General features: G+C 44.4%; 1 protein-coding gene across 1 annotated transcript in view; it reads left to right on the top strand.

The window, feature by feature from the left end:
* The first annotated feature begins 5,377 nt into the window (after positions 1-5,377).
* The window catches only part of TGM3 (transglutaminase 3), a 37,790-nt gene continuing 17,564 nt past the window's right edge, over positions 5,378-25,603 (top strand). Inside the window, exons 1-7 of the mRNA XM_016154132.2 lie at positions 5,378-5,418; positions 15,514-15,687; positions 16,019-16,249; positions 16,873-16,991; positions 18,369-18,497; positions 21,162-21,339; positions 21,448-21,583. Of these exons, the coding sequence (XP_016009618.2) occupies positions 5,412-5,418; positions 15,514-15,687; positions 16,019-16,249; positions 16,873-16,991; positions 18,369-18,497; positions 21,162-21,339; positions 21,448-21,583 (974 nt within the window). The 5' untranslated portion in view covers positions 5,378-5,411. The remainder of the gene's footprint in view (positions 5,419-15,513; positions 15,688-16,018; positions 16,250-16,872; positions 16,992-18,368; positions 18,498-21,161; positions 21,340-21,447; positions 21,584-25,603) is intronic.

Consider the following 25,603-nt stretch of genomic DNA (forward strand, 5'->3'; position numbering starts at 1 on the left):
GCAGGCATTTGATGAAACAAACACTGACATGAGTTGTAAGGGACTTTTTCACACCTAATCTTCCTTCAAGGTTTTTCTTTGTTTTATTTATTTCTTTGGGTGGGAATAGAAAATTTAGGCATTAACACATTAAAGTTGAGACTTCGATATTAGTCTTGGTGGGTCCCTGCCTTCCTGTACAGCCTTGAGTTATTAAATGATCATTACCAGTATTGGTAACAACAGTCTCCTGAACAAAAGCCCCAGAAAGACCTGGGTTTCATTGAACTGGAGGATTCATCAGAAACAGGGCAGCTTACATGGGGGCCTCTGCTGTCAGGTTGACCTGGATTCAGATCCTACTGTTGCTACTTGTTGATTATATAACATTGTCATGTTACTTAGCTTCTCTAAGCCTCTGGTTTCTTATCTATAATACGGAATAACAGTATCTTCTTTATAGGGTTGTCATGAAGCTTAAAAGTTAACTGATATAAAACTCTTAGCACGGAGACTGGCATCAGGAAATAGTGGCCAGCCATGCAGGCTTGCATACTCCCCTCCTGAAGAAATTTGTCACCAACAGCTTTAGGTCATGGGGAAGTCTATGCATCTTGTCATTCTCAAAGGGCCTTTACATATGTCAATTCATGATTCCTCAGAATGCTATAGAGGGTAAGAGGTGCAGGATATAATGATATATCCTTAAATCCATTTTTCAGAGGAATAACCTTAGACTCAGACAGGTTAAGTGATTTGTTCAAGGTCTGTCTGATTATAAAAATATGTGCTCCCAGTAAGTTAGAATTCACCTCTGAGACTCAAACCTAAGTTTGCTTGTTTCATTGCAAACCTTCTTTCCGCCACACAGCGGAATGATGAGGAGGAGGAGATTTACTTTTAGAGTTAGTAGAGGATGAGACCTGGATACAGACGAAATAGGGAAGGTGTTCCAGGCAGGGGCGTTTTATAAATAGGTGTACAGGTAGTGGCGATCATATTGATTTCCAGGAAAAATGATTAGATGTGTTTTTGCTGAACAGGAGTTCATAAAGGAGTGGTAGAAAATAATGCAATTCAGGTTAAACATACACTTGAAAGCCTCGAATGCCAGACTAAGGAACTGGGGCTGTATTATGCCATGGGGAGCCACTGAAGGTTTCAGAGGAGGGGAGTAGCATGATCTCACCAAAATAGTGAGAGGCCTTCAAATCATGGCTCATCGGGAACGGTTGAAGAAACTGACATTTAACCTAGAAAAGAGAAAACTTTGCCTGACAATGATCAAGGTATATGTTCTAGGAGACAAATTCTCAGTTCAAATGAGGATTCCTTTAACGCACTTTAACCCCAATTTACCAAGACCCGACTGCATGCCCTCGCCACCAGGGTGCACTGTGGATGGAACGGTGATAGATACGGACAAAGTTCCTGCTCTCCTGGAGCTCCTATGAGATGGGGAAAGATACACCTCAAAGAGAATCACCCCAGAAATGTATGTAACAGCCAGAATTTTCTAGTGCAAGTACAGGCTGCTTTGAGAGGTGTAAGTTTCATGTCACTGGAGTTTTTAAGAAGAATGCGTCAGAGAGAAAAACAAATAAAATGCCATATAATTTCATTTATGTGTGGAATCTAAAGAACAAAATAAACAAACAAAATGAAAACAGACTTATAGATACAGAGAACAAACTGGTGACTGCCAGATGGGAGGCGGGCCGTGGAGCTGGGTGAAAAGGTGAAGGGATTAAGAAGTACAAATTGGTAGTTACAAAATAGTCATGGGGATATAGAGTACAGCGTAGGAAATAGAGTCAATAATATATAAATAACCATGTATTGTGCCAGGTGGGTACTAGACTAGTCAGGGGGATTACTTTGTAAATTATATAAATGTCTAGCCACTATGATTTTCACCTGAAACTAACATAAAATAATGTTGAATGTCAACTCTAATTGAAAAATAAAAATTAAAAATTAAAAGAGAAATGTGTCGGGAAAGGTGATTCTTGCTGAGAGAAAGGCTGGGCCGATGACTTCTTATGAGACTCTGTGCTTCTGCAGTGTTGCAAAATCTTCCGTAAATCCCTTAATTAGAGAGAGAAAAAAAGGGCAAAGATCAATTAGTGTCTTCTTTAGTAAAAAGCCCATATTTGCATGTTCCATCTTAACTGGAGTTCAGGGGCAGAGTGTGGCCAAGCAGGAATTTCATCCTGTGCTGTAGCTGAGTGACTCCACCTATGAATTGAAAATCATTTAGCTAGAATTGTGACATAGTCTGCAAATTACGGCCTGCCTGCAGGTTGGGGCTGTGGCTGGGGCCGTGGCTGGGGCCGTGGCTGGGGCCGTGGCTGGGGCCGTGGCACAATTCTCCAGCAGTTAACATGAAGTCGACTCAGGGCATTCTCTTCGGGCAGCAGAGGCAGGTCCCTGCTGCTCAGGAGTTAGTGAGCTACGTGGGAGCTGGCTGGGGCAGCAGACAGGAGAGGACGGAAGCTGGGCCCCATTGGTGCAACACTATTATGTCCGTGAAGGAACATCATACCCACAATTTCCAGATTTTGACCCTCACTTCAGCCCCAGGAGGTGTGTGGGTAGGCTGAGGAGGAAATTGAGGCTCAGAGAAGTGAAAGGATTCTTCCAAGATCACACACTGGGCAAGCCACAGAACTCAGCTTTCGACTGGGGTCTTCTGAATCCAACATGGACATCTTCCTTCCACACCCCCTGGGATCAAGGCTGATCAGCCACAGACCTTCCAAGGGATGACCACGTGGTCAGTAATCAGGCCCCACTGCCCACACTTGTGGGACCCATTGCAAAATCTGCAACACTCAGGACTGTGGAATTCTTGGGAGTACAATAAGAATACTAATAATATAAATACAAACATTATATTGGGCAGTGCCAGACGCTGTGCTAAGCACTTTATATTACCTTTTTTCATCTTCATATCAATCCTATGACATAAGTACTAATATTATTGCTATTTTTCATGGGGGAGGAAAAGGTTAACCTGAATCAGTGCAACCAGGAGATTCCCATTCATATGCGAGCAGCTCCAGAGCCTGTTTGCTTAACCCGGAGGTTGGCTACTTAAGTGAAGTGGGACCTCAGTGTTCCCCAGGCCTCTGGCACCTCCAAGAGAGATGGCTCCGCATCCATGCCGGGCAGAATATGACCACGGTTGTTTATGTCTGCCCCCATCCTTTAATTCTATGTCAGTTTTGCAGATGCGGAAGTGGCAACCCTGAGAGGTGAGGTGACTTGGCAGAACCAGAATTTGGATCTACATTTGTATAATCTTGGGTTCCTCGCTAAGAACAGCATTACCTTCCTCTCACCTCTGCAAGTGGCCTTGCTAAGCCATTGAAAGAAATGCCCAAGGTCCAATTCCTCTTGGTTATTCCTAGGCCAACAACAACAGTAATAATAATAATTAAAACTCCTTTTCTTTTTAACACACTTGAGAGTATGCGGGACACTTTCACGTCCATTCATCCCATTCAATTCCTACAGTTCTCAGGGTTTCTGGAAAGACTGACTGGACATAAGGACAGCCTTACCCAGATTCACAGCCAGTGCCGTGGCAAGAGCCAGGACCCTCACTTAAACTTTCTAATCAGAGACCAGCACTCCTGCCGCACACCTCTCTACCCTCTGCTCTCTTCTGGGTCATCATCCAGAGCCAACCGTGGCTGCATTCTGCCTGGAGTGGGTGCAGAGCCATCTCTCTTGGAGCCGCCAGAGGCCTGGGGAACACGGAGATCCCACTTCCCCACTTCGCTTAAGCAGCCAACCCTCAGGTTAAGCAAACAGGCTCTGGAGCTGCTCGCATATGAATGGGAATCTCCTGGTTGCATGAATTCAGGTTAACCTATTTCTCTCCCATGAAAAATAGCAATAATATTTGTACTTATGTCATAGGATTGATATGAAAATGAAAAAAGGTAATATATAGGAAGTGTTTAGCCAGTGCCCACCCACGGTGAGCACTAAATTGATAGTGGTTATTTCCATCTTTACGGTGAGTGATGGATTTACATGTTCAGAAAAGCATGTGCTTCCACCATGTGGCCAGTTCATGCTGGGTTCTGAGAAGATATGAATAACATGCAGCCTATAACTTCAAAAAGCTCAGTCTAGGGATGGGGCAGACATAAGCAGATCATTCCAATGAGGTAGATGGTAGCAGAGGTCCTATAATGTACAAAATGCTGTGAGAGCCCCAAGGACAGAGAAATGTAGATTCCTCTTTTCTGACCTATCTGTCTATTTCAGCCTCATCCTCCTGAAGACCCAGTATTTCCACCTTTTCCCTAAAGACTTAATCTTGTCATCATGGTGCTAGGTCTTCATTCCCACTCCAACTCTGGGGGAGGCCTTGAGAAACTTCTGCTATGTCATGAAGCATTATCATCTTTTTAACTCTCTTGTCTGTCACAGGAAATGTTGGGACTTGTACGTATCCACAATAGGATCTTTTGAAAAATATATCCCCTTAAAACAACACATAAGCAAGCAAAATGTAGAATTCAAAGTCTCCTCTCCTCCCTTGTTTTAACCAATGTAGAACCTGGACCCGGAGAATGTCTGTGACTTACCCTCTAGTTTTACAGAGCGCATGTGGCAGAACCAGATGAAACCGTGTCGCCACTATAAGATCAGTGGCTGTCCCTGCTGCCTCATTAAAAAGAATAGTTTTCCCCCACCCCATCCCCCACCAAATCCGGAATCAAACTGACATTTGAATGGTATCTGGATTTACTCCATTATGGGACACGTCCATGCATTTTTGACTTGCATCGCCTGATCTGATTATTCTCTCTACCTATCCAGCTTGAAAAGGTGGGTGTGATTACACCCAGTCTCAGACAAGGTTCAGTGATAGCTTAGCCAGCGTTGGAACTGAGTGTTTCTAACTCCAACTCAGGCAAGCTGTGATGAGCATCTCATACCTTTCGGGCAGGTGGAAAACACCAGTATGTAAATGTAGTGAGAAAGGCCTAAGCCATTTTCTGCCTCTGGGTTCCACAGAGACATTGCTCAGAGACTTCTCACTCTAGCTCTAGACATGATACTGCAAGGAAAGCATGACAAAATTTCCTAAACCTCACAACCCAGAGTTTTGTTCATCTTTGAAAAAAATTAGAAAAGTGGGCTCTTTTTCTTATCTCCCCTCTTCTCCCCAAGCTGGTCTTGCATAAGAGGGATGCCCTTCCATTGGGTGACAAGAGTATGTAGTAAGAGAAACGTTTACAGGCACTACAGGAATGACATGGTGCCTCGCCCACCTCATTAGAATTTTAATTGGGGTGTGTAGGAGAGGCTTCTATAAATGGTAAGGCAATCCCCAGTAGCCTGTCTCCCCACTTCTTCCTGCCACTCTCGGACGAGCCCCAAGAAGAGGAAGAAGCAGAGGAAGGTACAACATGACTGGTGAGTGCACTGCATCTTCTCTGCCAGGCCCTTTCAGGAAACCCATGCTTTTCCGAGGCTGAGTGTCCAGCTTGGGCTCTGAAGCCTGGATCTTAGTATTCTAGAGTTCTATTCTTTTTCAGTGGCTACCTAGTCTCTCTAGCATGGTTCCAGAGGTAAAATGTATTTGGGATGTAGTCCTGAGTAAAGGGCAGGGGGTTCACTGCAGCTAGAGATCACATCCCCTTAGATAAAAGGATAAGCTTTGCCGTATCAGACCAGCTGGTACCTGCTTCTCGTGTTTCTCAGTGCAGTTTTACCAGCTGTTAGTAACATAGGTGGAAAAAAGCGTGTTTCAGAGCTACAAAGAAGTGAGAACGTGACAGCCCGTAAATTGATTTAAAAGAAACCGTCAGCATTGGAATTCTTCTAAGTAAACTACACATCCAGAAGCACCGGCAGCCTCTTTGAACGTGATCTGATGAGCTGAAACCTCCCAGTAACAGAAAGAGCAGGTGCGCCAACAACTGTCCCTACAAGCAGCGTCAGGGAAGGTCGCTGAAAAAGAACAACAAGAAGTGCAGGTTCTTTAGCTCTGTGGTCACTGTCGAGGATTTGGGCTCTTGTTAGACAGCGCCCCTGCTAAGCAGCATGCTAATTATTGCCTGTCCTGGGTGCTCAGCCTGGTGCGCTGACAGCATCGCCAAACCCAAACAAGGCATGAATCAACCCCGTAAAATATCATTAATGGCGGTTAGAACCGCAGGAAGGTTTGTCAAAGAAATCGCTGGGCATGATGCAAAAGGTGGATGTTGATTACTTCAGGAATCACAAAGACCAGGACAGGGTGGCCGCAAAACTGGACCCCTATCCCTGTTCCCCATTTCCTCCTGTGAACATGCAGCAAAATGCGAGATCATTAAGAAGAGGGGCTTCAGATCCTGTAGACTTTAGCAAGAGAGGATGTCAGCTGTCACCTAGACCATCTCCCTCCCTCCAGGAAAAGGGGAGTTCCAGGAAGGGCTAGAGACTTACTGGTCACACAGAAGGCTGGTAGCAGAGACAGGCTAGGTCCCAGCAGTGCCCTTTCCACTGTTTCCTGCTACCAGAGTTGAGTTCGTCCATGAGCGCGTGTGCTAGCCACGGCATAGGAAACCGGGTTTCTCACGTGAACTCTGTCACCAATAGCTTCTGCACTCCCTGCCACCTCTAAGCCACAGGTTCCCAATTGCAAGATGAAGGGCTTGAAACAGATGGACTTTAAGGCTCCTTTCAGTACTGACGACTCTCACCATAAGAGGAAACCAGGGATAAAGAGCAATGGGCCCCGGAAGTGCTCACCCCCTAGGGGCACATGTCGTCACATCACTCTGCAGGCCCTACTGTGGGCCCACGAGCAACCTCATACCTGCCCTCTGTGAGTCCTGCTTGACATCCTGACGGCTGGCTTATCATTGCCTGTGACTCATGAAAAGTTAAGCTCTTAGAGCTCAACATCTAATGCAACCAGAGATGTTCGGAGGCCACAAAAGAACGTAGACAATGGCCAGTTGGGAGAACATCAATTTTAACAAAGGCGGAGAGGATAAGTGAATACCTTCCTTCCCTTTACTTTGCCACACATACAGTTCCCAGTTCAGTTTCTATTCTGGAATGAATAAATTTACTTATTGGACAGCTAGGGAAAGGAGCCACCATAGGTACAGAGGGAAATGCAGAGATAAATGGCCGTAGTCTCTGCCCTCCCTCAGTTCATAGTCCGATCGTGCTTGGTCAGTAGCAGTTATGTGGGGTGAGGAGTGTTCTAGGCAGAAGGAACAGGAAAATAAATGTGAGTGGTTATCAGGTGTGACCCAGAGGACCATCAGATCAATTGTGTTTATCTGAGAGGACTGTGTCCACCCAGCTCCCAATTTAAGGTTCTTGTTGGAATCAGCGAGGGTTCAGTTACTGTGCCTCCCCCTGGAGGGCAGCCTGGCCATGGGTGGGGACGACGGTGGCGGAAGAGGGCCTGGCCGTGTCCTGCACAAAGTACAGTTAACCCGTGAACAATATGGGTTTGAACTGCTCAGGTCCATTTATAAGTGAATTTTTTTCCATTGACCTGCACAGTTCAAACTAGAGTTGTTTGAGGGTTGACTTTGCGGCTAGTAATCCGTGAGTGCGGAGGGCAAACTTAAGTTATTCTGGGACTTTCCACTATAGGGCAGCTGGTGCCCCTAATCTTACCACGTTGTCCAAGGGCTAACCAAAGCCACGGCCCCAGGGTGGACAGGAAGGCAGGCTATGAACACGGACATTGGGCCCAATGTGGAGGGGACACCTTGCTCCCCATCCCCAAAGCCACTCCGAGGCCCTGGGTCACAGGCAGAGTCCTCAGGGTAGGAACCTGAACTGCAGACCTCTGCTCACAGGAGTCCAGAACCTCCATTCTGGGGCCTAGCCCTGTGACCCACCAGGGCACTCAGCTTTCTGCCAGCCATTTTGCTGGGCAGAGCACTGGCCTGGACTGCAGAGACTAACCTTCTCTGGCCTCATTCTTCAATCTCTGGACGATCTGTGCCACTCTGGGCCATGATCTGCCACAAAACATCTTTTCTTGGAGCTGGGACACTAATGGCTCTTTCTCCCATGATCCTGCCTCTCCTTCCGTTCTAGAAATATTTTAGGAACATCTGGGTTCTCCGTGCACAGGGTAATGGCTTCTCATTTCAGCCACCTGGACCAGAGCACTATGTAAGGTCTCTCTGAAAGTAGGTCTCCCCTTGGGCTCAAAGGCTCATGGCTTCAGGCGCTCAGAGTTTGTCATAATGATGCAGGACTGAACGCAGGGACTCAGTTCCTATACGAGAGGGTCCTTGACTCCACACAGGAAAGAATTTAAGCACAAGCCAGAGCTAGAGATAAAAGGCAAGTGTATTACAGAAGGAATAATGCTCCAGAGACAGAGCATATTCTCTCAGAGATAGAGAACGAGATCGTGAGTGTTTAAGGGATTCGGTTTATGTGTATTTTCCTTTCGAGATGTAGGTATGCAGTGTTAAAGGCATGTTAGTAATCTCAGCCTTCATTCTGTAGGTTCCTGTGGTCTGCCTGTAGGAAATAAATGGTTGGGTTTATTTTGTGTAGGGTATTCCTTGAAGACTTTGTTTTCCTTTTTTTTTTTGTTTTTTTGTTTTTTTTTTTTTTTTTTTTTGTTTTTTTTTATGGTATGGGCATGCCACATTAATTAATATGTGTCAACAATTGTTAGTAATCTCTGCAGGAATTTTCCTTTGTTCTGTAGGTTCCCTGTGGTCTGGCCATAGAATGGATCGTAGTCTCTGAATACAATCTGGTTTAACATTTAGCCAACTTGCTGTCATTCTCATGCCTCTTCTCTAGATCAATAAGGACAAGCTGCCTTTTCTCCCCCACAGCCCCACCCACTTTCTTTCATCTGGGGCAGCAGCTGCTCCCTGTTCATCAGACACAGACCTGCCGGCAGCTGCATGCACCTGCCCATGTTTCCACTTTTATTATCTAGGATTACATACAGAGGTAGAAGAGCCGAAGGCTTATGAGCATGTGTCCAGAGACACGCTCTGGGTTGAATGTCAGCTCTGTCCCTCACTCGTTGAATGATCTTGGGCAGATCACTTAACCTAAGTGTCTCAGTTTCCTTGTCAAAAAAAAAAAGTAAAAAATAAAAATAAAATAAAATAAAAATGGGGTTATTCTCGAATCCACCTCATACGTGCTCAGTCCACATAGCTGATTATTTCTTGAGAAATTTTCATGAGCCTGAAGAAAAATCCTATGAGATGAAGGCCATTTTCTAATCAAGGACAATTCCCAGGGGAAGCTCTCCCACTCAGCCTCCCCTCCCCCAACATTTCCAAGTTCCCTGTGAACTGTTCTTTTTCACTTCAAATAACTTCTCTGTTCTCCTCCACCTTGCTGGGCCAGGCTCCACAGGTGGAGCAATCACTCTCCTCCCCAGGGCCCGCATGCCGACCTGGGGTGTGAGTTGAACTTAGGCAACTGTTTTCTCTACCCCTCAAGAGTGGAGGGAATGGGGCCCCAGGGTAGGGGCTGAGACGTGGGTTCTTAAAGAGTCTGCATTCTCCTCTCTCAGCCTTATTTTTCTGCTTGTAAATGGGGTTTTCCCCACTGCCTCCCTCCCAGAGCTGCTGTGTGGCTCAGATGAGATCATCCACGTGAGAGTTTTGGTACGTGTAAAGTGTCACGTGGGCCTAAGGTACTGATTCTAGTCCTCCATGCTTATCAGAATCACCAGGAGAGTTTAAAAAACAAAAAAAACAAAAAAACCCAATCCTCTCCCTAACTCAGAAATTCTAATTTAATTGGTCTATGGTAGGGCTCGGGGCAATTTGACATTCCCCAGGTGATTGTTATGTGCAGCAAGGGTGGAGAACAGCCAGTCCAAGAGATTCTAAGCTCGCTTTGGAAATGAACTAGTCCAGGAGTCCTTCTTCCATCCTCTTCTCTCACCTTGACCATGTAATATCAAGGCAGGGAATAGGCTATAGGTTGCCTTTTCTCTCTAGCATTTTACTGGAGTCATCACAAGCCATTGCCACCACAACCACCTTGGCTGGCTGCCAAGTGACAGCCTGGAGTCCTATGTGGTCAGGCAAAACTGGCTTCCAGTCTGGGCTTGGGTCCAGGCTCTGCCTGAGCATGCACTATTTGACATCACCTGACTAGATTTCCAAATCCCTCATCTGTGAAATGGGAATAACGACATCATAGGGTTTTTGTAGCTATTAAAAGACATAATGCAGGTAAAATGCTTAGCACAGTGCCTAACACAGCTGAGGTCCTCAATGGCAGCCCATAGAAAAGCTCAAAACCCTCCTCTATCCTGTTGCTTTTGCCATTACATGTAGGGTCCCAAGGGATTTGCCCCCCACAACCTCTGCGGGCCCAGGTACTACTGATAAGTATACATCGGATCCCAATAGTAACTCTACAAAAGAGGATGTGCAGGTCTCACTCTGTCTACAGATGGTAAAAATACAACTGAGAAACACAGAGACCTTGCCCAAGGCCTCAGCCTTCCAGATTATCAGCCCAGGGCTCACTTCATCCCAGGGAGCCTTGCCAGTCCCTCACTCAGCCACCAGCCCCCAAGTTTCCCTACCACCTGGTGCCAAGAAATTGTACCACTGGGTATAGGGATTGAAAATGTCTGAATACTGGGGAATGGCACAGGCTACAGGGAGAAGAGAGAGAGTTAAGAGCTGACAGGAAAGCACCAGGTTCTTGGAGTCAGTGGTGGGGCTGGCCAGGAGTTCAAGACGTTTCCTGTGCCCAGAGGGGACTTCAGGGGAGTGTTGGGCATGACTCACAGCCCCTCAGTGACCGCGCTCTGAGACCTGGTTTCTGGGCCAAGCTCTGCTTCTAAACTACCCCGCACCCTCAGCAGATGTCTTCCCCTTTGGGGACCTTAGTTTTCTTACCTGTAATATAGAAAACTGAGATTACATCACTGTTTTTCTAGCTGCCATTTGTCACTACTAGCAGGTTGTAAAATCAGTCTAGTGGATTGTGACCAGCAATGACAATGAAGTATAAAGGAAAATATCAGTACATTATACATAGTAAGAGTTAGTATTTTATTGTGAAACTTTGTATCAAGTATTGACCCATATATGTAAACACTGTGTAAAATGTATTTCTTAATGAGATCTCCAAAAAACACTCAAAGACAATTGTCTACATCATTTTTAGTGTATTTATTAGCCCTAATTAACTCTATAAATCTGTAAGATAAAAATGTTTATCTAGAGAAGAGACATAGGTAATAAGGTCTGGACAGGTGGGGAGAAGCAGCCACTGGAGTATCAGTTATGTCATGTTGGGCTACCTGCCAGCAACTTTATGCCGTGGTTCTCCAGGAATAGGAGGTAAAAACCCCAATCACATACCTGCAACAAGTCCTACTCATCTATCTGCTGCAGGTGATTCAATCACAAAGCCAAGCCGATAAGGATTGAGACAGATGACTAGTAACTTCCTTTCACAGTCCGGACTTTCTTGTGTGTTTCTCATGTTATCCCTGCCAAAGTTGGACCCCAAAATAAGTTGAAGGGTTACATTATCAGGTATATGTATTAGATTTGGCTGTGAATGACAGTGAACCCCCAAATAATAATGGCTTAGAGGAATAAATAAAACAGAAGTTTACTTCTTCTGTATTTAATAGGTCTGGATATAGGCAGTTCTGGGCAGGTCAGGCATCTGCTCGATTCATAGGTGTCCAGACTCTATGTAGTCCCCACGCTGCTATCCCAAGGATATGTATGCATGGTCCAAGATGACACTAGAGCTCTGTCCACAGCACACCCACACTCCAGGCAGCAAAAGTGAAAGAAGAGGCAGGTAAGCAAGCTAAGGGCATTTGACAACTGTTTTGAAAAAGAGGTTTCCTCAAAAGAATTGAAATCAGGTATTCAAACAAATACTTTATATGCATGTTCATAGCAGCACTATTCACAAGACCAAAAAATAGAAACAATCCAATTGCCCCTCAACTGATGAATGAATAAACAAAATATGATAAATCCATTTGTAGTTGGCCCTTGAACAACTTGGATTTAACTGCACTGGTCTACTTATACGTGGATTTTTAAAAATAAAAACTGTGAGTGTATTTTCTCTCCCTTACAGTTTAATTAATAACATTTTCTTTCCTCTAGCTTACATATATGTGTGTGTGTATACATACATATACCCATATGCATATACACACACATATGTATTATAAAACATATGTTAATTGACTGCTTATGTTATCAGGAAGGCTTCTAGTCAAAAGTAGGCTATTAGCAGTTAAGTTTTTGGGGAGTCAGAAGGTATAAGCAGATTTTCAATTGCATGGAGAGTCTGTGCCCCTAACCCTTGCATTGTTCAAGGATCAATTATAATGGAATTATATTCACTCATAAAAAACAAATGAACTACCGATAAATAATACCATGTGAATGAACCTTAAAAACGTTAAGTAAAAGAAATCAGGCCCAAAGGCCACATATATGTGAGAGTCCATTCATGAAATGTCCAGAATAGGCAAATCCACGGGAAAAGAAAGTAGATTAGTGGTTGCTAGGGCTGGAGTTAGTGAGTAATGGAAAATGATTGCCAATGGGTAGGGAGTTTTTTTGGGAGATAATGAAAAAGTTCTGAAAGTAGATAGTGGTGATGGTCGTACAACATTGTGAATGCACTAAATACCACTGAATTGTACACTTTAAAAAAGGTTAAAATGGTGAATTTTATGTTCTATGAATTTTACCTCAATTAAAAAAAAAAAGAGAGAGAAAGGTTTCCTGGAAGTTAATACAGATAACTTCTTCTCATAGGTCATAGGTCATTGACTAGAACTCATTCCTGTGACCACCCGCTGCAGGGGAGCCTGGGAAATGCAGTACCTATTAATACGGGAGATTTTATTACCCAGAAAGAATGAGCGAGTGAATATTGGCATAGACATTTAGTAGTCCTGACAGGTTAGGATATTCTCCAGAGGCAGCACAAAATTGTGAGAAAAGCGCTGGAATGAGAGTCCAGAGTTGTTTCACTGTGGGCAAATCACCTTCCAGGCCTCCATGTCCTCACATCTGGTTAAGGGAAGGAGTATATGATCTGTCTCCCAGGACTTTTTTCACCCCGATGTTTTTTAAGAGCATATGCTAGTCAATTGTAGGGTCAATGCAATACTCTTTTTATCCCTTCCCTTCATCCAGGCTGGTGGAGAGGACAGTCTTGGGGCTCATAAATATCCATGAAGTTCTAAACTGAGATGGTCCTGTGTCTCCCCACCTCCTGCCCTTTCCCTTCCAGAACACACTCTGCCAAAGGGGGTTGTCATTACTGCTGTGTAAAGAGGCGGTGGTTGGGGGTAACTATGGAACCTAAATAATCCACAGAGAGGGTCATCAGATCCTTGATTTGGGGGCCGGCAGAAGGAGAAAGATTTCAGAACCCACATGAGAGGCTTTATGAGCATGTTCTCAACCTGCCTATCCCACTCCAGGATGCAGAGGCAGGCTGCTCCCCTTTTGTTCACCTCCTATGTAAAATGCCCTTTTAGAACACATTTTTTCTTCTATATGCTCACTCTCTCCTTCATCAGAACACACATGCCAGGGAGTGCGACAATGCACAGTGAGGGCCCCTCACCCCTTGGGTATATTCTGGACTGAAGATCCTGCATGGGTCCCCTTCCCAAGCAGAGAACTGAGAATGAGAGCAACAGGGGAGGGCCAGTAAGACCTGGGTTCAGAATCCTGGCTCCACCAGTCACTGGGTATATGACCTCAAATGAGATATTTATCTCTCTGAACATCAGTTTCTAGTTTCTACAAGGATTCCATTGGTGATATATAAAGCGCTCCATACATTGTTAATAGCAGTTGACATATAATAAGTTGATGGCAAATGAGTCCTGCTTTTCCTCACCCTCCAGCCCAGAGAAGACTTGCATATCCCGCAAACACCCTGATGGGGAACACGCCTCCTTCATGCCAGGGCTCACGTCTGGTGTCAGGAGAGGTAGATGACCATCTATCACGGTCATACCAGGACCTTACCTAGTGAGGCATGCAGAGTGCCTTCATCTCCTTTCAGTGTCTCTGCAGCCAAGTCACCTTGATCTCAGTCTTGTCTTTGTCATTTTCCCTATGGACAAGCCACTGGTCTCTGAGATAAAAGAGAGAAGTCTCTGCTATTGACACAGCTATAGCATATAGTGTATAACCCTTGACGAAGCAAAGCAAAGGACTTATTTCAGGGGAGGCAGATGCCAGCCATAGATGTAGAATCCCTGCCACCCCTTTTTCCTTACCCCTGTGTTTGACAGAGAATGTCTAGGGACATACTTTCTGCGCTTAAGTAGCTCATGGTCTAGAGTGGTGAGCTTCGCCTGGGGAGAAAGCATGCATGCTTTTGATTTGGGAGGCGGTTGAAGAATCTCTAAGGGGATCATGTGATCTGAAACCTTATGTTCCGTAGGGCTCTTCTCTTTCTTAAAACAAGACAAGGAGTAAAGTTCTACCACCAAATCTCAAATGTCAGGGAAGTATAGCAGGTAGTGAGTGATATTGGGAGGAAGCAGGGGTTTAAAAGATGGTGCCACTGCCCTCAAGAGAACTAGCATCTACAAGCCACATAGAGTTTGGGGTTGCCAGAGAGTGTCTAAGATCTAGGCTTTCTCCATTCAATATTTATGTACAGGAATGTTTATCTTTTCTCCTTCCTCCCTCTGTCCCTCTTTTCCTCCCTTTGCACTTCCCTTCATTTAATGGATATTTATTGATTGCATGAATGTTTTAATTTCTCTGAGTTTGTGCAAAAACTTATTTATTCTTTCAGTAACTATTTTTTGAGTGAATGAGTGAGAGGATGTGTGACCGAATGAATCTTTAGTGCCCTGAGCCGGTTTCGAGATCACCTCTCAAGTCCCCCTCTCCAGTAGCTCACTACCCCAGAGATGTATTTCACTTGAAAGAGTACCTAAGATGAGCCTCTCTGCCTATCTCCAAAACTGTTTAGGTGGGACCCACCCTGGACTCAAGCCTTCCCTGGAGCCATACTCTCTCCACCCCACCTTTCTTCTGGGCAGAGCCTCTGTTCTAGCCAAATAACATACTTGCTCTCTGGTGCCTTAGCCCCTCTTCCTGTTGTCTGAAATCCAGGCTGCTCCCACTTCTATTTGAGGCCCCATCCACCAAGAAATGATATTAAAAGTGGGCACAACATGGGTACCCTGGTTAAACAGTTCTCTCGGCTGGTTGGGTGAAGCTGCCCTGAGCACCTGGCCTGTTCCTTGAGGGCTGAGTGACTGCTGACCAGATGGAGGAGGAAGGTGTTTTCAGCAGTGTGAATAGTGCATGCAGATGTTCTGCCCCCTGAACAGACAGAGGGGGAATAGGCTGTGAAGTTCTCACGATGCTCAGTCAAGGTCTTTGAATTTTAATATGAGTCTTCCTAGAAGTTTGACTCCGCCTTGACTAGCCCTGCCCAAAATCTGCCGCTTTGATAAATTACGCCTTTTCCCACACCACCATTCCTTGCCGCACAGGACCTCAGGTCCTCTTTTCTGTCTTACAGATTTTAAACCCCAGAATGTTGACTGGCAGATGACCTCCAACCGGCAGGCACATCACACAGACAAGTTCTACAACCAGGATCTCATCGTGCGAAGAGGTCAAGCGTTCAAATTTTTGTTGACCTTGAACAAACCTCTCGGATCTAGAGACAACCTGGAGTTTGTAGTCTTTACAGGTACCTATTCATTGCCTCCTCCACCCCACACGTGCCTCAGTAGCCCATGGGGTTGGGCATTCAAGGGTCACTGGGCCCTAGCTCAGCTCTGCCACTGATTCGATGTGACTTTGGGTAAGTTTCTGCCTATTTCTGAGCCAAAGAGTCCTAGTCTTCAAATAGAGAAGGATTTGGCCTACATGATCTCTCCAGTCACTTCCAGAGCCATAATGTGGTACTTCTTTGGATAATGTCCCTCTAAGGGCCCCTGTGGTTGTATTGGAATCAGATTTCTTCCCCTAGTCTGGCCAGCACTCCTCAACTTCAACTGACCCCTGTCTCCTTTTTTCAGGGCCCTCTCCCTCAGAGTCAACCAGAACAAAGGCTGTGTTTCCACTCTCTAATGAGACAAGTAGTGGCAGCTGGAGTGCACAGCTCGTGTCTGAGAACAACAACACTTTGACCATCTCCATCTTCAGTCCTGCCAATGCACCCATAGGGTGGTACACACTGAACAGTCAGATCAACGGATATACTCTGAAACTTGGGAAGTTCATACTGCTCTTTAACCCCTGGTTGCAAGGTAGGCACCGAACCGCCCACACTCCCGCCCATATCAGCTAAGTGATGCCTGTGGAAAGGAGATGAGGGAAATGATTTTCATGGGCTCAGGTTTGATTGGGAAAACTTTGTGTGATATGGAAAAAGCATAGAAACTAAAAATCAAAAGCCATAAATTTGAGTCCCAGCTCTGCCACTTAACCAGTTATGTGAGTCTAGACAGTCACTCTACCTACCTGAGCCTCAAATTCCTCACCATTAAGTGGGCATCATGCTATTTCCCCTGGTGCTATTGCAAGGATCTCATGAGTTTTTACAAACTGCATAGTATGATATAATTATAAGGAACAATGACCATAGTACAATTCTGTAGTATAGACATAGCTTCCTTCCTAAAAAAACTCGTATCTCATTCCCAGGATCTCATTTCAGACTCTCAGATCATCCCAACTTCTCTTTGAAGCTCATAGTTCCCATAATATGAGTTGGAAGCATTACAGCCCAAGGCTTCCTTCCTCAGTCAAGGTTGGGGACATGCTGCAGCTAGGACTTGCTCCAGCTCCCAAGTTGGAGGAGGAGGAAGACTGGTTTCTACAGTCCTCCGAAGGATTCTAGTACCTGATGTCTGATTTTTATGTTAAACAGCGGATGCTGTCTTTATGAGTAACCAGGCTGAGAGAGAGGAGTATGTTCAGGAAGATGCTGGTGTCATTTTTGTGGGAAGCGCAAGTCGAATTAGTATGGTTGGCTGGAACTTCGGACAGGTAAAAGCGTCATAGGAGGTGGGGGGTAATGTCCCTATTACCCAAGAAGGTCAACGGTTGGCCCCACAGATATGTGGAAGTTCTCAGATCTGCTCATTTGCCTGCTCTTCTATTCATTCATTCATTCATTCATTCAGAAAACATTTATTAACCATTTACTATGTGCCATGCCACAGCTGCACACTAAGAACACAGGAGATGGATAACACAGATTCCTTGTCTTTGAGAGAGTCACAATTCATTGGGCAAAACAAACATATAACTAAATCAATGCAATGAAGTATTATTGGTGCCACATTACACAAAAGAAGATAAAGCCCAGTAGAGAGACGCTTGGGACAAAAATGTAGTTTCTATTATTCATTCCATGTAAGAATGTGATGAACCTTGCTTGGTGTGTGCATTCGTCTTCCAAAGGTCTTTGATTACTGTGACCACCCGTCTGAGTCCCAGAGTTCCCGGGTTTGCTCAGCCCGGAAAACATTCAGGGATTTCTCTAACCTTTTCTTTTATAGCAGACAAACAAAGGCATTAGAATGCGGTAAGTTGGGTGGGATGCCTTGGGTATCAGGGGTAGGTGGACAGGTGCATGTTTTGTCCATCTTCAGACCCTATTCTATAGTTAGCCAGAGCAAGTCTGTTATATATTTTATATGCTGGGTTTTTGTGTCAAATTCCATTAGAAGGAAGAAAAGAGAAAAAAAAGGGGGGTAAGAATACACCTAGAGGTGGAAAGGGAGCTATTTGTGGTGGCATGGTCTGGGCAAGCCATTCCCAGAAAAGAACTTTTGGTCAGAAACCTGAGGGAGGCAAGAAAGCCAGATCTATATCTTGGGGAAGATCATTGGAGGCAGAAGGAATAGCACCTGCAAAGACCCTAAGGCAAGAGAGAGCTTGGCCTTCTCCATTTGAGCATCAATGACTAAACATAAGTTTTATTTTGTGAAAATAGCCTGAGATACCTTTTAGCAAGATATTTTATCTTTATAATTTCTTCCCCAGGAGTCTAAATAATATGTTCAAGATCACGGTCAGAGCTAGACGGAAATTTTGAGATGAGCTTAGGTCAATCCAGATGGAGGAATCAAGGCCCAGGCAGACTAAGTGATTTGCTTCCAAATTCATGACAGTGAGAGAATCCTCCTCATTTAGGGGCCTCAGCACAGGGGCTCATGTATCATGAGATCTCTGGATGGGTTTGCAGGATTAAAGGCTGGGTGAGGTGGGTGTTCCTTGGTAGCTCTCAGTTCTGGAGTCCACAGAGTGAAAAGACCTGAGTAGTTGCTGTGGTTCTCACCACTGTAGCCCCCATACCCTTAATTAGCAAACACTTCTTGTCATTTCTTCCACTGTAATATATGGTTCTATTTTGAACAGTTTGAAGGGGGCATTCTGAATATTTGTCTCTCGATCCTGGACAAGAGTCTGAATTTCCGCCGTGACCCTGCTACTGATGTGGCCCGCAGAGGTGACCCCAAATATGTTGGCCGGGTGCTTAGTGCAATGGTGAGTGATAGGAAAACCAGTTGTTATCATACATCAAACCCAACTACACATTAGGCATATCTCTTACATATGTTATCTCATTGAAGTCTCACAGAATATAGTTGGTGGCTATTACCATCCCCATTTTACACACATAGAGTTAAAATACTGGCCTGGTGGCACGGTGAGTGAGTGGGAGAGGCCAAACTGGAACCACGTCTGCCTGGTTCCAGAGCCTTTTCTTTTGTATCATGAGACCTTTCTCAGATGACAAGGGAATTTGCTCCTTTGGTGTTCATCAGGACTGGAAGGAAGCAAAGACTTTGCTCCATCCCTGGGCTTTCTGGGAAAGGAGGTAGGCTCCCCAGTGAGGCTAAAGTGTTAACCTCCTTTGTTTTAATGTATCCTTTCCACAGTATAGAGTGCTTGAATGTCAGACTAAGAAGGCAGAAGGCCAACCCACTCATTATCTAGGTGAGGAAATCAAAGCCCCAGGAGCTGAAGTGACTTGCTCAGGGCACACAGCCTGTGAGTCAAACCAGAGCAAGGCCTTGAACTGCCCATCCAGGGCCTCTTTTGCTCACTTAGTCCCTCCGCGTGAGAGGCTCATCCCCACTCCCCCCACACACACCCCAAACATACACACAAACTAGATCCTGGAGGAATCTCTTGCTCAGTGTGTAGAGAACGACTCCATGAGAAAGTGTCCAAATGTGGGATCAATCTGCTCAAGAGTTACAAATTAAAAAACTAAAAGACAGAGAGAGTTGTTGGTCTTTAGTCCTCTGAAACTACATAATTGGCCCAGAAGTATCTTTAACTTTTTTTTTTATAGACTAAGCACATCTCAATCTCTTTACTTTTGAGTTGGAGAATATCCAAGCTAAGAAGCTAGTTACATGGTTAGAAAATTGAACAACCTTCTGAAAGGATGATAAATATCTTGGGGTAATCAGAGAGGGCTTCTTGAAAGAATGGCATCTTAAACCAAACCTTACAGAAAAGGAGTGGGTTGGCCTAGGGAATGTGGAGATGAGTGGGAATCAGGGGGGCTTGGGGAAAGAGCCAAGAAGGTGAGACCTGAGCTGAATCTTGAAAGTGAAGTGGCCATGGAAGGGTGAAACTAAAGCCAAGGCCAAAGTTAAGTAAGGAAAGCTGGTTTTTAGGGCAACTTAGGAGGCTGAGCCTTTCTGGCCCAGGAGAGGGTGGGTGAGGCCGGCTGGCTCCAGCAGCTGCTGACTCACTCTCACCCTGGAGACAAACCACTTTATCTCAATGCCAATTTCCTCAGCTACACCTCTCCGCAGACCTCCTGGTTGGGCTGGGCCATAAGCTAATTATGGCCTGTGTAAGGCTTTGGGATGCTCAGCTTTCAGCCAGAGATGACCCTGCAGATTACCACTTTGGTGGCTGTGACTGAGGAAATGGAGATGGGCTGCACAGCGTTCCCTCCTGGAGGAGGCTGTCCTGCCTGATTCTGCGATTACAGCCCAGACCCTCCTGGAGGCGGCTGTAGAGCTCACCCATCACATGAAGGGGTGTGGCATGTCCGGGTCAGCCCATCCTGGGCAAGGATGCTTCTGTTTCCCTACTGTCCATTCTCATAGGCCTTGCCACTTGTGGATCCCCAAGAAAGGAAGCAGAACTCACAGGATGAGAGAGATTCTGGTCCAGACTCTCACTGTACAGTTTGGATAAATGCTGATCAAAATTGTCATAAGCTCTGAAAACTTGGCTGCTGGAAGACACCTGAGAGTTCATTTGTTTCTAACTTTCCCTGTATTGGAAGGTGAAGAACCAAGGCCCACATTGGTGAATTAATTTGCCCACAATTAAGGAGCTGACAAGTGTCAAAGCTGGGCTTGTAGCCCAGGTTTCTCCTTCTTTCTCTCTCTTTTAACTTTGCATTACGGAAAAGTTCAGACTTTCACACAAGTAAATGAAAATGTAAAATGAATTCCTACATGCTTATCACCAGCTTCAGCAATTACCCACTCCAGGCCCGTTTTGTTTCATCTCTGACTCTCTCCTCCAACAGATTATTTAATAAATCTCAGATACTGCATCATTTCATCCATAAATATTTCAATATTTGTCTCTAGGACCATGGTACTCAGGTCTCTCAGATCCTAGTCCAGTACTCTTTTCTCATTGTATCATGGCTGTGTTACTTGTGCAAGAATCATACCTTAAGTTGAATGCATCAATGAATCAATGACAAGCAATATTCCAACTTCATTCATTCTAAGAAGTTAGTTGCTAAAGTTCCGAAGTGATCCTTTAGAAGACTAGTACACCAAAAGAGAGTTTCTAACCATGGACCCCACATCAGACATCACTGACTGCTAGTGACTTGTGGCAAGAAATCCTTGGCAGGCTGGGTTTCTGATGCTACTTTGCCACTGACAAGCCAAGGGCCCTGTTTCCATGTGAGCCTGCTGCACATGACTGACACTTGGGTTAGAGGCAATTAAACATGATTGATTAAGCAAAGCACTTTAAAATACACACACTACTCAATGCCCCTAAGGGACCTTTATTACAATTATTATCCCTCTATCACCTAGAAAGACATAGAAAATCAACACAATGGCTCTCTGGCTTCCTTCCTCGCCTCCCCACCTTGTTTCCTAAACTCTGCATATCACTCTCTGTGCTGATTTTCTTGGGGTTTTTCCTGCCTAGATCAATAGCAATGATGACAACGGTGTGCTTGCTGGGAATTGGAGTGGCAGCTACACAGATGGCCGGGACCCCAGGAACTGGAACGGCAGTGTGGAGATCCTCAAGGAGTGGAAGGGATCTGGCTTCAGGCCAGTCCGATTTGGCCAGTGCTGGGTCTTTGCTGGGACGCTCAATACAGGTACTCTGGGTGTGACATGCCTTTGCTGGGGTGGTGGGCAGCACTGGGGTACCCCAAGGTATTGTCTCCACTGTAACCCAAGGCCTCAGACTGCCCCTTGACTTGCAGTGCTGCGGTCTTTTGGGATTCCCTCCCGGGTGATCACCAACTTCGACTCAGCTCATGACACAGACCGAAACCTCAGTGTGGATGTGTACTACGACCTTATGGGAAATCCACTGGACAAAGGCAGTGATAGCGTATGGTGAGTGTCTGACCCTTTCTAAGCACCAAATCCGAGCAGCTTCTTGCTTTCCTCAGTAGCATATCAACACACGGTTTAGAATAGAAATGCTAACAATGCTGATTACACATCTAGCAAGACCCAAAAGAGTTCTGCAAAATCTGGTGGTTTGGTCTATCTTGCCACCAGATAAAGAGTTTGATACCAGTTCATATCATATCAGATATGATATCAGGTATGGCTTATGGGCTCTGCAAAACTACCATAATTTATAGAATCCATTAGACTTTGTGCTCCTTTAAAAAATAAACATGGAAACTATTGATTTTCCAGTAATAATAGAAAATTATCTCATTTCAGACAGTCCATATGACTTACAAACTTTATTAAAGAAAAGCAATCCATTTTCTCTTATACATACATACTTTTTATGTACCTTGGTTGAGAGAATAAAAAAATAGTTTATTCTGGATTCCAACGGAAAATAATAAGCTTTATATGTATATGGACATATATATTTCTAACCATAAATAGACCATGTGTACTTGTATCTGTACATACACATATGTATGTCATATATATAATAGATGCCAACTGGAAGTAGGAAGTTATATAAAACTTATAGATGTATCAATATACTTACATAAAATAGATATTGTTACAGCTATTTAAGGATATACCATATGCCAAGTTATTACCAGATGGCAACTGAAATAATTATGTCTATATCTGTATATTCACATAGATATCAATGTGTCTATATATAAAGTACATGCATATGTCAATAACCCATTGTTTTAATCCATTTCAAGGGATGCACACACACACAATCATTCACATGCATAGATTTGGCTAGATAACTTGATACAGATGACATCTTCTTATTTCCAGATGTTCAACTTTGAGATAGTCTGTATAAAATATTCTGTAACTGCTTATTATTCCCAGGATAAGTAGATCCAACTTTTTTGAAATGCGCTTAGCTTACTAATAGAATAAAGTCAAAGGAAAATAAAATTAACAGAAAAGCTGTTAAACAAACAACAACATCATGCCAAAAATGGAACTGAGTAATAAAAGCATCCCCTTCTTTCTGAAGGAGGATGAGGCTCATGTAATTCACCCAGGGCCACGTGGATTCTAGGGTTTAATGAGGGAGAGAAAGCTTATTTTAGGATGTTCTTCCTTGATCTGCACATATACAACTTTCTCTCCAATGACATTGCTTCTTAAGGCAAGGTTTTGTTATACAACTTCATTTCTGCTCCCTGTTTTTTTCCTTTCGTTGTTATCTCCAAAATCCCATTTTGAAGAAAAGTCCTGATTGTTGGGGCAATACCATTCCTGGCCTGGTTTCCTTCACAAAAGGAGATAATTGGTCCAACCAGATGACTAATTTGGGATGGGAGGAGGTCCATTTTGGCATAATCCTGTGATTATCCTGCACACTGAGAACTGCGGAGAGACTGGAAAACTTAAGACTCAGTCCCTCTGCTGGAAGCATTTCTGATGCTGTTAGGAAACAGGAAGCAGGGAAGCCATTAGTAGAGGCTGATTAACGATTTGGGATGGTGTGTGGAGTACCAGGTGAATGATTCTGACAGTAAGCACTGTGGGAACTCAGGGAGGGAGGGAGTCGGCAAGGAAGGCTTCCTGGGAGCAGGAAGGTGGAGCTTCTAAATTGAACTTGGAATTAGAATCTAGATCTCTTGGTTTACCAATTCATGCTACCACCCCAGATTAGCTTTATAATTCATTCCAAATGTAATCACCTGTGGCAAGTATAGACCCATGGAGACATTCCAAGGTGTTTTCACAGTCATTTTTGGCCCCATTGTAAGGTATCAGGCCCTAAACTCTGATTTTAGCTGGCAGTCTTATCGCTCCTCACCCTCCCACCCCTCACCAGCCTTTTCTGAACCCTCCTCAGGGAGCAGTGGGAGCTGTTGATCCCTGCCACCCCATTCCTTGTTTGCTGAGGGCCTAGCACTATACTGTCTGAGGACAGGGAGTCCTGAGACCTAGTTCCAGCCCCACCACCATCTTGCTCTAGGACTTATGTAAACCACCTCATCTTTCTGGTCCTAAGTTTCTCCACCAGTGAAATATAAAGGTTGGCCTAGAATATATGTTTACTTAAGTCTCTTACCAGCTTTAATTAGTTGGTTCTCTGTCACTTCAACTCACCCCACTTTTTGCATGAAAGCTACCCCTCCCAAGGGCGCTCTCCTCTCCCCTCTACATGGATCCTACCCAAGGTGGAAGAGTTAAATCACAAATCATTTTCTGCCTGGAATAAAATTACCAATCTATTATTTTAAGGAGAGTTAGAATTAGAGAAACTTGACTCCGAATCTCTCTATACTGCAAATGTTGAATCCTTTTAGAAATGTCCAGTTTTGCCTAGTCTTAGAAAGTAAGAATTAAGTGAGGTTAAGCATCTGAACGTGTTTAATAATAATAACAGCAGCAAGTAATAATTCATTGAACAATGTTCTGTGCTAGGTACTTTTCTAAGTGCTTACTTTTACTCTTCAAAAATGTGAGGTGGGCACTATTGTGATCATCTTCATTTTATAGCTGAGGAAAATGAGACTCTGGGTCATTTACCCAAGAGTACATAACTAGATGGTAGAGCTGGACCTTCAACCTAGGTGGCTTGTAAACTCTGAAGCACCAGGGAGATGCCAGAGAATGTTGTTATTATTTCTGACTGATATTTGAGAATTTGACAGCTAATCTTGAGATTTTCCAAAGAGGATTGGCTTGACCCCAGCCACGGCTCTGGTTAGGTTGGGAACTGTCCAACTCTTTCAGATAGCTTCTTTGGTTCACACTTAGGCAGCAAATGCCACTTCTCTGTAAGACTAAATACTGTCTCAGGGGCTCAGTGAAGACAAATGACTTGTCCAAAGTCAAAAAAGGAACTAGTGTCCAAGCTAGAGGTGGAACACAGGTTTTTGTCAACAGGACTCTCCAAAATCAAAGAACATTAGGATCAGAAAGGATCTTCGAAAGGGACCTGCTCATTTCATAAATGAGAAAACCAAAACCCAGAGAGAAGTAAGGGTAAACAACTGGAGGCATTTAAGCATTGTAAATAAGTGTATGACTCTACATAATTTCCTTAACTTTTCTGTACCTTTTCCCATCTATAAAATGAATGGCTAGATCAGGGTACCTCAGAAATTTCTTCCAGGTCTTTCTTTAAGTCACAGGATCTAGTGGGGTACATTTTCTTCTAAGCCATTGTGCCTATGACAATGGGTTGGCTTAAGAGGCACCAGGCTCTGGAGAATTCCGTTCTTGAGAGTCAGAATGTTTTGGGGAGAGCTTCTTTTATACAATTCCTTTCTAGGCCACTGTACAGGAGGTCCCTGGACTCCGTTCAGTCATTGAGCAGCAAACAAGTGATTTGGAACAATTTGGCCAAGGTTATTCTTATCTTGACATTTCAGGCTTATTTTCACAATTCTTTTGACTTGACTCCTCAATTTCTAGAGTTACAAACCTGACTATTTGTAGATCTTATAGAGTTCTGAAGTAGAAGGTACATGGGGACTGCCCTGTACTTTGTCATCAGGGATGTGGAGTTGGCCAGTTCTAGACAAGAGTTGTTGGCACCTACTCATCATCCCAAACCCCTGGCTCCTAATGAAATCTCTCCAAGGCCACCAGTTTCCACTAATATTTAGCATATCTAGATCACCTCACTCAGACCCATGACAAGGAAACCAAGGCTCCAAGAGTGGCCCAAGCCCCAAAGTAATTCAATTCAGAAAACACAATGAAGTATGTACTATGTGCCAGACTCTGCACTGGGCACTGGGCATCAAGAACAGTGAGATGCAGGAATCACACTTAGTTCATAGATGCATGAGAAGACTGATGATTACAGAGTGGAAGTCAAATAATCAAATTATATGCAAGGTTCAAAGATAGCACAGAGGTTTGGCTGGCACTCTCAGCATATCAGGAAGTCCTTTTGGAGGAGGTAGTATCTCAACTGTATTTGGCAGGACAGACAGGAGCTTACTAGTA

Source organism: Rousettus aegyptiacus, unplaced genomic scaffold, assembly GCF_014176215.1.
Source record: "Rousettus aegyptiacus isolate mRouAeg1 unplaced genomic scaffold, mRouAeg1.p scaffold_m13_p_12, whole genome shotgun sequence".
In the NCBI taxonomy this organism is placed as follows: Eukaryota; Metazoa; Chordata; class Mammalia; order Chiroptera; family Pteropodidae; genus Rousettus; species Rousettus aegyptiacus.